Source organism: Epinephelus moara, chromosome 8, assembly GCF_006386435.1.
Source record: "Epinephelus moara isolate mb chromosome 8, YSFRI_EMoa_1.0, whole genome shotgun sequence".
In the NCBI taxonomy this organism is placed as follows: Eukaryota; Metazoa; Chordata; class Actinopteri; order Perciformes; family Serranidae; genus Epinephelus; species Epinephelus moara.
Window position 1 is genome coordinate 22,791,106 of NC_065513.1, and position 15,911 is coordinate 22,807,016.

General features: G+C 40.3%; 1 protein-coding gene across 2 annotated transcripts in view; it reads right to left on the minus strand.

Moving 5' to 3' along the window:
• Positions 1 to 321: 321 nt before the first annotated feature.
• bicdl1 (BICD family like cargo adaptor 1) overlaps positions 322 to 15,911 on the minus strand; it is a 30,762-nt gene continuing 15,172 nt past the window's right edge. Inside the window, exons 4-11 of one of the 2 annotated variants that reach the window (XM_050051180.1) lie at positions 14,870 to 14,881; positions 13,479 to 13,625; positions 13,094 to 13,273; positions 12,779 to 12,997; positions 10,831 to 10,974; positions 10,159 to 10,289; positions 8,948 to 9,068; positions 322 to 6,415 (exon numbers count right to left, since the gene is read on the minus strand). In XM_050051180.1, the coding sequence (XP_049907137.1) occupies positions 6,239 to 6,415; positions 8,948 to 9,068; positions 10,159 to 10,289; positions 10,831 to 10,974; positions 12,779 to 12,997; positions 13,094 to 13,273; positions 13,479 to 13,625; positions 14,870 to 14,881 (1,131 nt within the window). In that variant the 3' untranslated portion in view covers positions 322 to 6,238. The remainder of the gene's footprint in view (positions 6,416 to 8,947; positions 9,069 to 10,158; positions 10,290 to 10,830; positions 10,975 to 12,778; positions 12,998 to 13,093; positions 13,274 to 13,478; positions 13,626 to 14,869; positions 14,882 to 15,911) is intronic. The other variant, XM_050051181.1, reaches the window with a different exon arrangement.

The window sequence follows — 15,911 nt, forward strand, 5'->3', positions numbered from 1 at the left end:
ACCTACATGTAACAACAATGAACAGGGACGCTCGGGTCACAACACACAGAGGGAGCGCGACTTCCAAGCTCCCAGAAACAGCACCAGGCTTTGAAGCCAATTTGACATAGTGGCCAAATGTGGAAATACAATTTCTGGGTCCATCTCATGACGCCATGGGGCCCAAAAAGACTTTTTTCCCCCATAGACTTAAATTGTGAAAGAGACGTGTGTAACTCAGTGGATTAATTTTTTTTTTTTTTTTTTGAGTGTCAAACCTCTGTGAAATCGTTCAACGATTAGAATTTGATCCTTTTGGTCCAAAAAAAAACTAAGGTCTACAAGAGCTGCATGGTCAGATCATTTCATTCCTATCTAAGTTTACAGAGGACTAAACCAAGGTTAGCCGCCTGGCCCAAAGTCTCTAATGCCTTTGCTCTATGGGCCCCATCATGCAGAAGATCAGGGTAATTTAATACCACGTAAATCAAGCTTTTTGGCACTGGCACTGCATTCAAAGGCCCCGGGGCTCCACCTCCAACACTGTATCAGGTTCTCGTTATACATCCACAGTGACCTCATTCGCTGCTCAGGATGCAATTACTCAGCTGTATCTTTACATAACAAATAGTGTTTTCCTGCTATATTAATGCTGTGAATATCACCTGGAGGCCCTTTAAAATTACAGCATACCATCACAATCTGAGGTTGATGGGGATGTCATCAGTTTTGCAGCATATAGTCATAAATCAAAGCATTGGACAAACTGAAATTGTGACCTGATGGTGACAGAGGATGACCAAATTACAATTCAACCTTAAGGTGAGTGGTGTTTTTTTGTACCACATTTTATGGAAATTCATCCAGTAACTGCTGAGACATTTTACTCAAAACACAAATGTCGACTTCATGGTGGTGCTAGAGCAAAAGTTAGGATCATCAGTCATTAGGATTCTGTTTGAGCCGATTCAGCTTTTTATACATATGTTCTTTGTGTGGATCCATCTCAACAATCAGCTGAGATGACAACAGGTCATCATGATAGGGTGCTTACATTGTGATATTAATGATCTGAGCTCATTCAGTTTGCATGTTGTTTGCCCGCATCATACAGGTAAAGATATATAATCCTTTTGTGTAAAACTTTTGTTGGGTCTCCTCTATCTGCTATTATTTTATTCTCTGTAGATAATGGTGTGTTTTTATATTCCAGCAGAAAGTTAGAAGCATCAGCAGCTTATCTACAACACTCCCGAGTGTGAAACTCACAGAGGGAAAGCATCTGTATTTCAAGGCCAAGTCAGGGGAGACACACAGATTGTAAAGTATTTATTTGTACAAAAAAATCCCCAAAATGCTAAGAAAATTGCATGGTAAATATTTTGAATAGTTTGAAGCATTCTGTAACTGAAACAGTGCCGTTAGTCAGTGGTGAATGGAAGCACTCACAGGGAGCACAATGAGCCCACCAAAAGCACTACATTCCAAAACAACATCCGACCAAGTGGAGACGAGCAACAGAAAACACACTTGATGGCATGTCCGTCTGTTGCTGCAACACACACTCGGACCACAGTGGCAGCATCAGGATGTTGACCACACAAACACGCAGCAGACAGCACTTTGAAAATGCTTTAAATTAAAAAATGAATCAGTACAGTCTACAGTGTCGGGAGTGACAGAATTGAACAATACACACAGTCAAACATGATGCAAACAGTAATTACAACATAATGCCGACAGAACCAAATATGTTACAATGTGTTGTTATTCTAACAAAAATGTGACATGAAGTGAGACAAATTACAATCTGGTTGTGGCAGGAGTGAGTGGTGTTAAATCCAAGCTTGCTGCCATCTCTGGAAGGGAGTCCTAAACTATAAACACATGGATATGAATGTTCAGTGTTTGAATCCACTCACTTGCACATTTTCCATTTTTTCAGCCTGGGGGAGGAACATGTTTCTATTTTAGAGTTCCTGATCAGACAGGAGCAGTGAAAGAACTTTCTAGTAAGACACCCTTTATATAGAGTTTTTTTTAAAATCAATATCTAGCCCTCTGCAGTAAAATCTAACATTGGAAAATTTGCTTTTTTTTTTTTTTTTTTAGCTAAAATGTGTTTTATAAAACCTTTTGCCAACAAGTAGCAAGCCTGAGCACATGCATGCACTCTGCCAAGACAGACTACTGAATCCTGCATAAGACTGTTTGTACTGAAGTGTTTTAAATCAGCATGTTTCTCAGAAAATGCAGATGTTTGGAAAGTACTGGGCACACAACAACAAAATGAGACTTTGATTATACTGCAGTAGTTGTGTGAGAGTTTGTTAATGGATGTTTTGATGTAGTTTTGCTGTTACTTGAGTCTTCCTTTTTTGGATTCCCCAGTTACTGTGGAGGCAGGCAAGGAAAACAGTTTTCTTCACAAATTCAAGGCAACAAGGGGCGAGTAATTCATGTACAAATAGTAAGCTTGCAGGTGAAGTATTCCTTTATGTTGTTTTGAATTGGTCTTAGTTATTTTTGTTTTTTAGTTATTTGTTTTACCTATCTTATCTTGTTTCTCTGTTACTCATTGCCCATCATGACCAACGATTTTTTATGTCAATGAGGCTTTCATGGTTAAATAAAAAAAATCGTTTTAGCTCTTAAACTCATTAGGAAGACATCCAATCAGTAGCTTGATCTCTGACATCCTGGAAAAGGACTGCAGAGCATTTGAACCATTTATTTTTGTCTAGCTTGTTGTGGGAACCATTAAATAATGGCTTGTAAACATTTATATTTACAGTTGACTTATCAACATTTGCTACTGGTGTATTAGAAAACGAGAAAGTCTTAAATTTTTATTAATGATTTATTAACATGCATAACTGCAGATTAAACATATACCCCTTTATTAATAACTATAATTTTGGAGAAAACTTGTATTTGCTTTTCAATGGAGAGTTAGATGAGAAAGTTACCTGGCTAGCCGTTTGCCCCTCTTACCCGTCTTTGTACTGAGCTAAGCTAACTGGTTACTGGCTGTAGACATGAGGGTGGTATTGATTTTCTCATCTACAATTTATTAACGATTAAAATACAGATTAATTAAAGTTTCTAAACTGTTTATAAAGGGTGACTTATCAGGGAGTTGTACCAAAAATTGTCAACTACGTTTGGAATTCAGGGGGCACTCTTAGATTAATAATTGAGATTCATGAGGCTTCTTGGGGTCTTCCTGTTAAATCACGCATCACTACTCATGAATCTCCTGCCAGCTCTACTACATGCCACAACCAAACAGTCAAAGAGACATACATATGAGTGATAATGTCCAACTCACCATGTGAATTCCTGCTCACTTTGATGACACACATGAAAAAAATAGCCTCGAAATAACAACATACAGGTATATTTCTTTCTAAAAAAAGATTTTCATTCAAAAGGTATGCATTTTTTTCTTATAAATATAACGATTTCATCCAAACCTATTTGACTTTTTATAAAAATCATTCTTTGGGTTGATCCTTCCCAACAACCAGCTGAGATGACAAGAAGACATCTGCATAGGTTTGCACAGTTGCATTAAACATGAGTTCAAACACAGACAGACATGAGACATAACTGTGCCACACTGTAAGTCATTCATGCTCGGAGATTTCAGGTCAACACATACTGTATTACTAATGGAGTCACAGATATGTATGTCACCTAAAAAGGAAGCCCGGCAGCTAAGAAATCAAAGTGCCCATGAAGTATTGAAGCAATGAGAATGGAGGTAGACCTTTTTCTATTAGTGTTGAACCAAAGCAGCTCAGATGTGGACCCAGGGTACAAAATAAGCACCATCCACCAGCCAAATGCTGGTAGAATATGTAAGTGGCTGGGAGATTTGTTTCACTCACTAGCCAAAAAAGCAAAACAAAAAAACTATGGTTATCTATTGAGTGGCTGGTAAAATGTGAACATTCACTAGCTGTTTGGCTGGTGGACATAAAAGTTAATTTTGCACCCTTTGTGGTCCGCTGCAGAGGAAGTTTAGTGGAGGTGTCTGTACACCGACATGCCTTATAATGATAGGAAATTCAACAGGTAATTGTGAGCTGGATTGATCGATAAGCATTCTACGTAGCTCTTCCTCCTTCTCAAGCTGATGTAAACATTTTTTTAAAATTTGGTCAACTAGGAAGATGATTGACATCATGAGGACAATGTCGGACAGTGCCTTTTTCTTTGACAAATGATACATATTTTAAATGTCAAATATAACGTTAACTGTGGAAAATTATACCACCAGGACAAACGATAACAACTTCAGTCACCCAAAGGTTTATTCAGATGCTGGAGATGAGCATGAAGGCGTCATAGAGTTCACCACAAGCCCACAAGCCCTACTAAAAAGTGCTGTTTTTTAAACACTCGCTAACTCAGTTTAAGGATCCTCTTGCCCTGCTCAAGCTTGATTTTGCTTTACTTCAGTGTGAAACATGAAACATAACAATGATGGTATGTGTCATTACAAACAGGAGTTTTAAGGGGGATTCCACTGATTTCACTCAGAAAAGTCAGTTTACTAGTCATGGGAATTTTCTAAAGCGTGTAAAACCAGTTGTTAAATGTCTTGTGGCTCTCCGTGGAGCTATCTTTAGTCTCAGAAATTTACCCCTGATGATGTCATCAGGGTTATCTCATCTACAAATTTATAACAGAAAACCAGTGCTAAAAACTGAGCTCGTAGAATATAAAGGATGATGACATTTGCTAGGCAGGACGGGTCTATTGAAAAAAGTATTGGCTGCATTGTGGGAAATGTAGGAGCCAGTGTTTTTTATTTGATATTAGAAGCTAAAAGTTGGTATATCTTGGCTTACTTTGAATTTAATAAGTTGTTTAAAGCTGCATAATTTTGGGGGCTAATGGAACTAGCTGTAAACAATATACATATAATCACCCTTTAAAGTTATTTAGCAAATGTTAGCCAACAGTTTTTCACACTTTGAGCAGCACTTGTGTTTTTAGCCACCCACCATATTCACTCTTCGTCTAGCTGTTTTAATCTCAATATAACTCCTGGCGGAAATGTTAGAAGTATCTGTAGCTGCTAAATTCTCCGCTATGTTTACCCGCTGGATGCTAACCATGTCTGTCTGCCATTAGAGCACAGTAGAGGACACTCATTGCATCAGAGCTTTTTGATGACAACAACTACCTGCTGCTAAAAACAGGGTTGACTTACATTTCACTATAATTGTATTCATATCATATCACATGCCATCAATTGATTGATTGATTGATTGGTTGATTGATTGAACTAAAAGAGTAAGAATGATGACTGTACAATCATAATAATGAGCTAAAATAAATTTTAAAAAAAGGCTGAAATGCTCCGTAGAGCTGAGGGGAACATGTGAAGTCAGGTTTGGCTATGAGTGACCCCTTTCACATCATACATTGTTTATATAAAAAATATTGATTAGTGCAGCTTAAATATGTCTATAATCAGTCCCAAAACTTTATGAAAGTGCAATATTAAATCTTTAAGTACCTGTTTAAAGGTTTTCTTTTTCTCACTCTGATTGGAAGTTTGGGCCCGGGGCATTATACCATGCTAAATCTTCGTCAATAAGAAAATAAGCAATCTTTTTGTCAGATACACAGCACACTATAGTCCTGATACATCTCCCTGTTGCCTCATGTCGTGAACATCCCCTGAACAAATGAATAAACCTGAGAGATCACATGTGGGCTGGGTCATATTCTGACATATAACTCAGTCCCACAATCCTGCAGAGTCCCATACAGCCACCTGTCTTTCCCCAGACTCCTTGGCCTGATAAGTGGGATGCATACAGTAAGAGTTTGTACATAGTGTTCCCTCTCTACAGAGTTGGCAGTGGGCTAGTAGAGATGGTCGTAGGCACTACAAGGAAACCTTCCTCTTTGGAGGTAAACTTTGTGACCCTGTTCATGTCTCTGAAAGACCGATAGCTTTCTGTAAGAGGGGCTGAAGCCAAAGCCTCTGGGGAAGTCTTATTCTTATATTTCTATTTCTCACTGTCAGCAGTCACCAATTAATCAGCACGGAGAAGAGTAATGGGACAGATAAAGTGCAAAATGACCCCCCCCCTCCCCCTCCCCCCACAAACCTCAGTGTGTGCCACTGCCCATCTTTGGCTGTGTTGTTACCCCTATACTGTGATGTTCCTCCCTCCTTCTCCCTCACCTTGTCTGTCTGTCTGTCTGCTGTGCTCAGGACCAGTCCAATGGGGGCTCAGTTCTTTTTGAAAAAAGAGAAAAGTCTCTTGTCCCGGTCGGAGATGCGGTGAGCTCGTCTGGATGACTGGCCGCCGTGGGCCCGCGATGACCCTGACAGGGAGGTAGGAGCCGAGCGCCACTCGTCCTGGTACTTGTCCATCAACTGCTGGTCAATCACTCTGTGCATATCATCCTAGAGCACATGGGCAAAGAAGTGAATGAGAGAAAGACAGGAGAGATGTGTCACTCAGAGACGGCGTATGGTAGGGTGGTGCAGGAAATTCTGGGGAGATCGGACTCATTGATCGAGTTACCTGTTAGGTAATGATTACAGAGACACCAGAGTCACCTTTCATCCCTTTTAGAGCTGTTGTTGTTTACCTAATATTACCCGGCCTCAGATTTGCAGTATGGTAATTAACACACAATAAACACACACTCACACAGATGCCAGCGAGCAACATCACAAGGTTCCAGCCTTACCATTAGTGTTCTGCATTCGGCTCGAGGGCACTACAACACTTTTACAGGAGGAGCCAGGGATCAGAGCTATTATAGTTTTGTATTTATCATTACTTTTGAATTTCATTTTGTTTTTAATTTTTGTTTTCAATTCAGTTTAGTTTGAGTTTGTTTCCAAAGTGAGTTTGCTATTTTCACTTCAGTGTTTATTGTTTAAAAATGTTTACTTTGAGTTTAGTTTTCTTTGTTTTAGATGCTAATTATACTAAAGGTGTATTTTTCAGGGGCAAGATTTAAGAAATTTAGAACAGGTTTCACAGTACAAACACAAAACTTTGCAAAGGTAACTGACTCAGAGTCATACAGACATCCCAGTCTCAATAAACATATGCACCAACACCTCCTCATGCTTGTGTTGACAAATTTGATGCATTTGACAAAAACTGAAACTAAAGACTTCCCTGTGTATTTTCTATTTCATTTAATTTTTGTACACAAAAACAATTAGTCTTCTTTTACTTCTTAAGTCTGGCTTTTATTTTTATTTCAGATTACTAAAACTTTTTTTCACACCTTCTTTTGGTTTTTAGTTTAGTTTCATAATACCCCTGCCAGGGATTGAGCCTCCAACCAATTCAATTACATTAGCACAAACCAGTTGCACAGCAGAGTCAGCTTGGAGTTCTGGAGCTTGTGTCAGTTTGTGCTTTGCACCATTAGTAGTCCAGCCTTGAATATGATGTGGCAGCAGTCAATAAGAAGAAAAAGCAGTGGGTTATGGAATTTCAGCTGTGGTTTCTGGCTTCTCAAAAAGTCACCAAAAGTTTCCAGGTGAAATATTCTGAATCAATGACTCCCTAACTTTGTGAAGAGTTAGACGAGGAGTCATTTTTCGCATCAGATTATCTATTTTGATACGCTTTTAGGATGCAACTATATTTAGTAATTCACAAGAAAATTCAAACATCTGAAAAATCTGAAAAACAACAGAAGACCTGTCTTATTTGAAAAAAGGAATTATAAGATGGATAAATTAAATTAGATAAAATGTTTGTGGCAATTAAGACCTCATATAATAAAATTTTAAATTATCTAATGACCTTTAAGGCCTGATGTAAAAGGGAAAAAAAGCTGAATTCAAGACATTTTAAGACCTTATAAGGATCTGCAGACACCCTGCTTCTATGATGGTTGTTAGTAGTACCTGAGAGACAAAGCCACCAGGGGGCTCTGACAATCTGCTAAATGAATTTGGCAACAACTGTGATGAAAGAGTAAAATCTAGTACTTAGTAAATAAACACAGACTTTTATCAGTAAAATGTTAGTCTTTTTATATACAGCTAAAACATTAATACAACTAAGCACCTGCCAAGAATTATGACCTATTTTGGGTGTTTTTGGTGTCTGAGTGCTCATCTCTCAACAGGTAAGCTGACCAGTGAACCAATCTCCTAAAAACCTTTGGCAGATACAGGTGTATGGAGAGAGGAGACAGAGGCAGGTGCAGAAAGTGGGTGGTGGGTTGGGATGGTTCTCTGTGGTGATTAATGGTTTCAGATAGAAAGGAAGCTGCGATGGGCGTTTCTCCTGACTCAGTTAACCATGGCATGGAATGGCTCAGCATGGCGTAGTCAGTTAGTGCAGGGTGAAATGGCGAGATGGCACAGCTCAGGCTCACCTCTAAGGCAGGAGGGGGGGTACCACAGGGGAGAAAGGGTGGTACGGAAGCTGAGAAAGGCCACTAGATCAGAAACCACAAGAGCCAAACAGTAAAGAGCCCTGAGGAGGCAAACTGTGGGCAGGGAGAAGAGAGAGGAGAGAGCTGCTAGTTACAGATGAGGGAGGGGAGGGAGGGAACAAACACACACGTACACACAGTGTCCTCAGGCTACATAGGTAATATGTTTCCTTATGGACACCCATCAAAGACAAGCAACTGACAAACACACTTAGAAGTTAATCGAATGGTTTACTGGATGTGACCAGATTCTTTTTTAAAACAGACTAACACTTAACACAAGTTACAGGGAAGGGAAGGAAAATGGACAAACTGTGGTGGCAGTTAGTTTAATTTCATTCTTATACACATTATATAAATGTGTATTTCTAATTTAATCTAAACTTAGGTGAACAAAATTAATCCAGAAACTACATTTACAGAACAGCTTTATTTATGTAACAACCTTAAAATGGCTGCTTCAGAGTACTATAAAAGTACTGTTAGGCTTTTACTAATATAATGCTTGTGACCTTTGACCCACCTGCCAGGCCTCCAGCTGCTGCGACAGGTTGAGCTTCTGCTGGATGGCATCCAGGAGCTGGCTATTCAGAGACATGATGTCTATTTTACACTTGGCCAGTTCCATCTCCACCGCTTTCTTCCTGCAAGACACACACACACAGAGCAACTTGTGACATCCTACTAGCATGAAGACCCTATTGAAACTTAGATGGTGATCAATGTAGAATAACTCCTTGAAGGAATAGTTCAACATTTTGGTAAACACGCTTATTCACGTTCTTGCAGATAGTTAGATGAAAAGATTGGTAAACATAAGGCTACAGTTAGGATTCATATATATCGGTAGTTTAGCATAAAGAGTAGAGGAAGGGAGAAGCAACTAGCCTGCCCCTGTCCAATTGTAACACATATTGACCTACCAGCACCTCTAAAGTTTAAAGTCTAAATTAACATGATACGGTTACAACCTCATGATGACCACAAGATTCCAGGAAGTCATTGCTTCCAGCCAAGAAACTGTTTGTTTCTGGCTTGTTTTTACATTTTGTTTTTTGTATGAATTAAACAGAAGAGATATAATTTGTTAAAGAGTGAGCTGTTGAGATATTGGTAAGCAGATTTTTTTAGCTTTGGACAGAGCTAGGCTAGCTGTTTTTTCCCAGCCTCCAGCTTTATGCTAAAGTTAAGGTATGCAGCTACTGGCTGTAGCCTCATATCTCATATTGAACAAATAGGTATATTTCCGTATCTATAATCCCTGCGTCGAAGAGATAAAAAAGGATATAAAGGGCAAATTTAAAGGGGATACATGCGAAGCTCAGAGCGTATGAGTTGTCTGTACATGGTTCTCAACATAGAGGTGGCTAAGCAGCTAAAAAAAGCAGCGCTAAATCCATTACAACAGCAAAAGTGCTGACAGAGTTAACAGTGTTTACCAGGGGAGAACTAAAAGGTCCTCGTCCAAATACGTTTGATTAACCTGGAGTTTTGTTTAAATTAAAGACCATCTGACTGTCTGACTCCACTTGTTTCTTGCCCTGTGAAATCTTTAAGGGATGTAACCATATCCCCAGATCTCAGCAATGAACATAAATCAACTTTTTGAGGACAATGTCAATATTACTAACAGGAACACTTGCCAAAACTATAACTAAATGTGACATTATATTGATGAAGACAGTTGCGTTGTCTGTGAGAAACTGCGTATTTGCATTTGTCTTGTGATCTCACTTGGCTATGGCGTCGTCTCTGTCTCTGATAGCAGTCTGGAGCTGCTCGCTGGGTTCTCGGACTTCAGACATCGTCCTCATCCGCTCGTTATCCTCCCGGAGAGAGCACATCTCTACAGAGAGCAGTGCCATCTGCAGATCACATGGGAGAATGACACAGATGTGTTTATCGGAGGCCTCACAATATTCAAGATTGCATCCAGTGGCTGATGTCCGAGGGGTGCTCATGTGTAAGACTGATGTTTAGTTGACTTTGTTCAACAGGAAAACAACTGACTGCCTGTGTAGTTTATTTCATGTAGGTCAAGTAAGATGGCCCTTTAAACCCACAGGAGAGCGAGAGCTGTCCTGGCAGAAAGAAGACAAGGTTGAAGCAATGTCCTACACTACAAACAACATGCATCAAATTCAGACTAGGACATAAACTGGTGAGGACGACATCTGCGGCACTAAGCTGTCAAAATGTTATTCTTAGACATGAGCACTCCTTAATGCAATGTCATCAAGCCAAGTAAGACTGAATGTGATCTATAACTGTCTGTGAAGATTTGTGCCTTCTGCTCATGCTTTAGTCTCTCTATGTATCACCTGATCTCTTATGTTTCATCGATGCAAACATATGTAGCATGTGTATGTGTGAGCAGATGTACAGTTGTGTTACTGAAGCAAGTACCTGATTGTGCAGCTGTAGCATCTCGTCTTCATTGCTGCGTGTTTTGTCCTGCTCGGCTTCGTGCAGCTCTCTGACTTCTCTCAGCTCCTCTCCCAGCTTTCTCAACTGCTCCTCCAGAGCCTCCTCGTCACTGCGGCGCGAGCCCTTTCAACACGCAACACACGACACTTCACAACACACACTCACAGCCCATATATCTGCCCACCACCCACAGGTTATTATTGAAAAAACGCCCACTGAGGCTCCAACCTGTCAAAGCATTATTAAGTTAGCTGTCGTTAAAACATCTTTAAAAGTTTGTTTCAGCTTTACAACATCACCAAACTTTTGGTAACACTTTATTTTACGGGTCCCAGAGGTTCCTTATACTGTAACGTAACTGTAATACCGTAACAGTTTTTTCCCCCTAAAAAACAAATATTACATGTTTTGAGCAGTAATAGAAGATGTAATCATATCCTTTACTTAAGTAAAAGGATTGATACCACACTGAAAAGACTACACTACAAGTAAAAGTCCTGCGTTCAAAACCTTACTTAAGTAAAAGTAAGTAAGTATTATAAGCTAAATGTACTTAAAGTACTTAAAGGTATACTATGCAGGAATTTATCTGCTACTGTTACAGCATTGCCAGTGAAAGTGAAAGCCAACACAGCTTTGTCTGCTTGGCGTTTTGCCTCGCTGTATTTGAGTTACTTCAACGCTGTGTCTGCCATTTTCATAGCTTCCTCTTGAATGCGTGCTGCTCACAGTCCGGCACCTGGTCGCTATGTTTTTATAAAGTCTCGACCTCACCTGTGCGCTGTGCCCAAGAACTTCCCGACACAGCAAAATAAGAAGACAATAAGAAAACGCAGGCAGAGGGCAGAGCCTCTGCAGATACATACACCACCACACACTCCTAGTGTGTCATAAGGAATAACTTTTGTATGAGTCTATTTTGTACATTGTTGTTGTAGGGGGTTTTTTGGAAGGGGGAAATCCTGCATAGTACACCTTTAAAGAAAAAGTATTCAGTGTGCAGCAAAATATTCACTCAACACAAAATCTGAAACGTAACTAAAGCTAACTGACAAGCAGTAGAGGAGTAAATTGTACAATATTTGCCTCTGAGATTCAAAATATGAATCTTGATTCATATTTGATCAGCGCTGCCTAGTTTGACAGTTTGACTGCAGCTCATGAACAGTGATTGACATGATTGACAGCTGCGTTAGAGATTCCCCTGCTCTGATTGGTTGTTTTCGTTCATCTGCAGTAATGCCATTATAAGCAAAACGTGGAAGCGGAAGGACAAGATTTTTTTCACAGACTTTCTATGTCATGTAATACTTCGTGGATATAGAGACAGTTTTTAGCAAAAAGGACAACACCTAATTTTTACAAAAGTTACCGACTACAGCTTTAAACTGTCACTGGTTTAGGATTCTTGATAGCTACTGATAGATGTGTGATTTGATGATAAATATACACCAAAGTCACTAATTACTCATATCAAGCTGTCTAAATATTAACAAAATCCAGAGACAATGACTAAATAGCAACAGCAGAGCAGACATCTTAGGTCGTGTTGAGGTGTCTCCATTATGTATCATTTTACTAGCTGCAGGAAAAACTGAAAACAAGCAGGCGATCAGAGACAAGCCCACAGCAAAACCTATTCAATCTGTCACTGTATACATGTACATGCAGTTAACAAACAATACTCCTCTGGTATTACTATATAATTTCCTGGTTCTTTCTTTAAAAAATTAAATTAAGGAGTGGCTCCTTCCTACAATGTCTTGGACCACTGTCTCTGCTTTCCCTATAATAATACCAAATTACATAGTTCTTCAAGGGAAATTCTTAGGAAATTACTAGAGTCATAATATGAGTCATTACCTCACTTTTTTTAAATAGAGGCTATTTTGACAGTGCTGATTAGTTGCCAGTGTGTTATCATTACCGTGGACTCGTTGCCATCTAGCAGATTCTGTGTGAGCCTCCGTAGCTCTAGCAGGCTGGTGTGGAGGCTCCCAGTAGGCACATCCTTGGCTGAGGACGTCTCAGAGGACTCGTCCATGGAAGAGTCAGTGGACAGCGCTGAGTCTGTGACGTCGTTTCCCCGGAGATGGGAGCAGAGCGATCGAACTTCGCAGTAGGCTTCCCATAGCTGAAGACGCAGCTAAACAGACAAGGCGAGTGTTTAGAGAAGCACAGCAAAGTATCTGACAGTGATTTTACCAATCTTTGTAATTAAACACAATCCTACAGTAACTACCTGCTCTCTCTCCTGCTCCTGCTCCTCCTGCTCCATGCTCTGTTCTATCTCACACAGCAGGCTGGATGGGTGCGGGGTGAGGCTATGGAGGCTGTGCTCCTCCGATAGCTCCTCAAGCCGAGCAGTCAGCTGCCTGTGGGACACCTGAACTTCCTGAAGCTCCAGCTGGCTCTGCCGTAACTGGACACAACAGAGGAGGCAAAACTGTGGCTTAGCAATGAACAGGAAGCACTAGTAGCGGTCTGATGGGTCAGCTGACCACTTCAAGGACAAAGTGTGGGGTGTATACACACAAACAGCTTTGTAGAAACTAATTTGCTCACAATATCTACAGAGGTAGTAGCTATTTCTTAAAGATTTTAGGTCCTTTTTCATGTGTCTGTACCTGTAGGTCCTTCTCGTGAGACTGCCTCTCCAACACCAGCGTCCTCTCTCGGAGATCTTCCACTGTATTTTGCAGCAGCTCATTCTCCTCCAGCATGGCATGTACCCGACGCTCCAGCTCCATCTTCCTCTCCGACAGCATCTTAATCTAACGTGTTAAACAGCACCAGTCAGTTACTGCGCCATGGTAGATTGGCATTAATCTGAGAAAATATAAATTGTTTTGATTTCCTGGTTGATAGTGGACCAATGGGCAGCTATGGACCTGATTAAAGGCTAAATGTTGTTGTTTTTCCTGACTGAGGCAAGCTGGGCTCTTACACAAGATTAAAAAGTACTCCCACTGGCCTAAAGAATGTTTGTTGCCTAGCACAGGCGTAGGCGTCAGTTGCCACCCTCGTCTTTAGGAATGCCTTGCTGATATGTTAGCATCTCCAAAAAGCTTGCTATTAACTTATTCCACACTATGAATGTGTAACGGCCTTCCACTGAAGGTTAGCACTGCAGAAACACAACATGTTCCTCATGAATTGTTTGCCCTTGTAGCTGCCTGAGACAGCTTTCCCCATTAAACAAACATCAGTTCATTTTTATCCCTCCTGCTTTTGACCTACATCTGGTAACCTACTTCACAGTGCAGGAGCTTACATGTGGATCATTTGTTTTCATTACCATATGAGTGTCCACATTGCCAGGTTCTGGCTATTTTGGGGGTTGCTATAGTCTCTGTCTTCACACAAATAGGGCAAAAAGCCATTAGTCATCAGCACATGTCATATAAAGGCAAAGTGTTGGAAAAGTGGGAGCACCCAGACATTGCAGTATCTCTGCTAAATATAGAGCGGTAGCCTTTTCTCCCAATTATAGCGCAGGCTCTGCAGTCTGGGTGTTTTCTGCCTGGCTTTGAAAAGAAGCTTTGGGGAAATCTGATTTGTTGTTATGCTCCAACAGTACCTTTGTTCATGACTTATCAGGCTGATATCATACATGACACAGCTGACATTACAACACGTCATGCTCCGATAACAAAGCATATTCTTCATGCTCAATCTCATGAAACAGGGATTGCCATAAGGATTTGGAAATGTAAAATACAGATTTTTCATTCATATAAAAATATAAACATAAAATAAGAAGACATTATATGTAAAACGTCACGGTAGCCAAGTTACATAAGGTCAAAAGATTCAGTATTTCATTCAGCATGAGATTCAATAATCTACCTTATAAAATAATGGTACTCTGCCCCATCATCAACTCATTTAATTGGACAGAGGAGGTGCAATTCTAATTCAAAAGAAAATAATGGTGCAATCCTTGTTTCTATTATTTTACAAGACGTTACATGCAGCATGCAGTCTGACCGACAGGCAGCGTTCGGTAACCACTCACTTCTAGCCCTTGCTGCTCCAACCAAGAGGGGAAGGAGGGTGAGGGAAGAAGGGATGGGTGAGGAGAAAGATAAAGATAAAGATTACGAAAAGAGAGTAAAAGTAGTTTGCGAGTAATCCTACAACTACCCTGATAAAAAAAAAACACCGCATAGCAGGTGAAAGGTGAACACCATACTCTGACAGACACAATATTTGTTTAAAGCAGTGTTTCCCTTTGGTGGGATTTTTATTCCACTTATCAGAAACTCCAACTTTAAAGCGAGACTTTTGCCAAACAGCAGCCCCTGTGGTAATTGCAAATTAATGGGACACTGAGTTGTTCTTTATCTCCCAGAATTCTCTCGTCAACTGTTTTAAAAGCATAATTGAAACCTGACCAGACTGAGAGCAAGTGGGATGGGACCAAAAGCAGGAAACAACAAACATGTTTCCTGGTGTGTTGTGGTATGGTTTGTTTACATCTTGTTTTACAATTGAAATAAGTACCTGTTAGGCATGGGCAGTGTCACAGTATTACGGTATACCAGGGCATTTAGAAATCCCAAGAGTATGATTTTTATTACTGTCAAAAATTCAGACGCTCATCTTTCTATTAAACAAGGATACTGTACTGGGGATGTATTGTATGTAGTGCACATCACACACCACCAGAGGTCAATCTCTACTGGTTGAACAGGTAGCTGAGCTGAGAAACATGGCTGTGAGTGTTGGGGACAATGTTACAGGACTGTAAACGGCCAGCTAAGAGAAACTGTGGGAAAAAAACAGCATATTTTTTACATCTAACTTGATGAAATGAGGGTTTATTTTGAACATCCTGGGGTGGTGATTTTAGGAACACTGGACGAACTAACGCTTAAAGGGCCACTGTGTAAAATGGGTTGAAAACCGTTGAAAACAGTGACATCAGTGGTCAAATTCTAGATTGCAGGGCTCACTCGCTCACCCCTCCCGTCGGGTAAATGACGGTGGCCTCGTAGGGACAAAAAGCCTTGCGCAGACATGAGTTTTTCAGGAGTAGGTCTATCTAGCGACGAGGT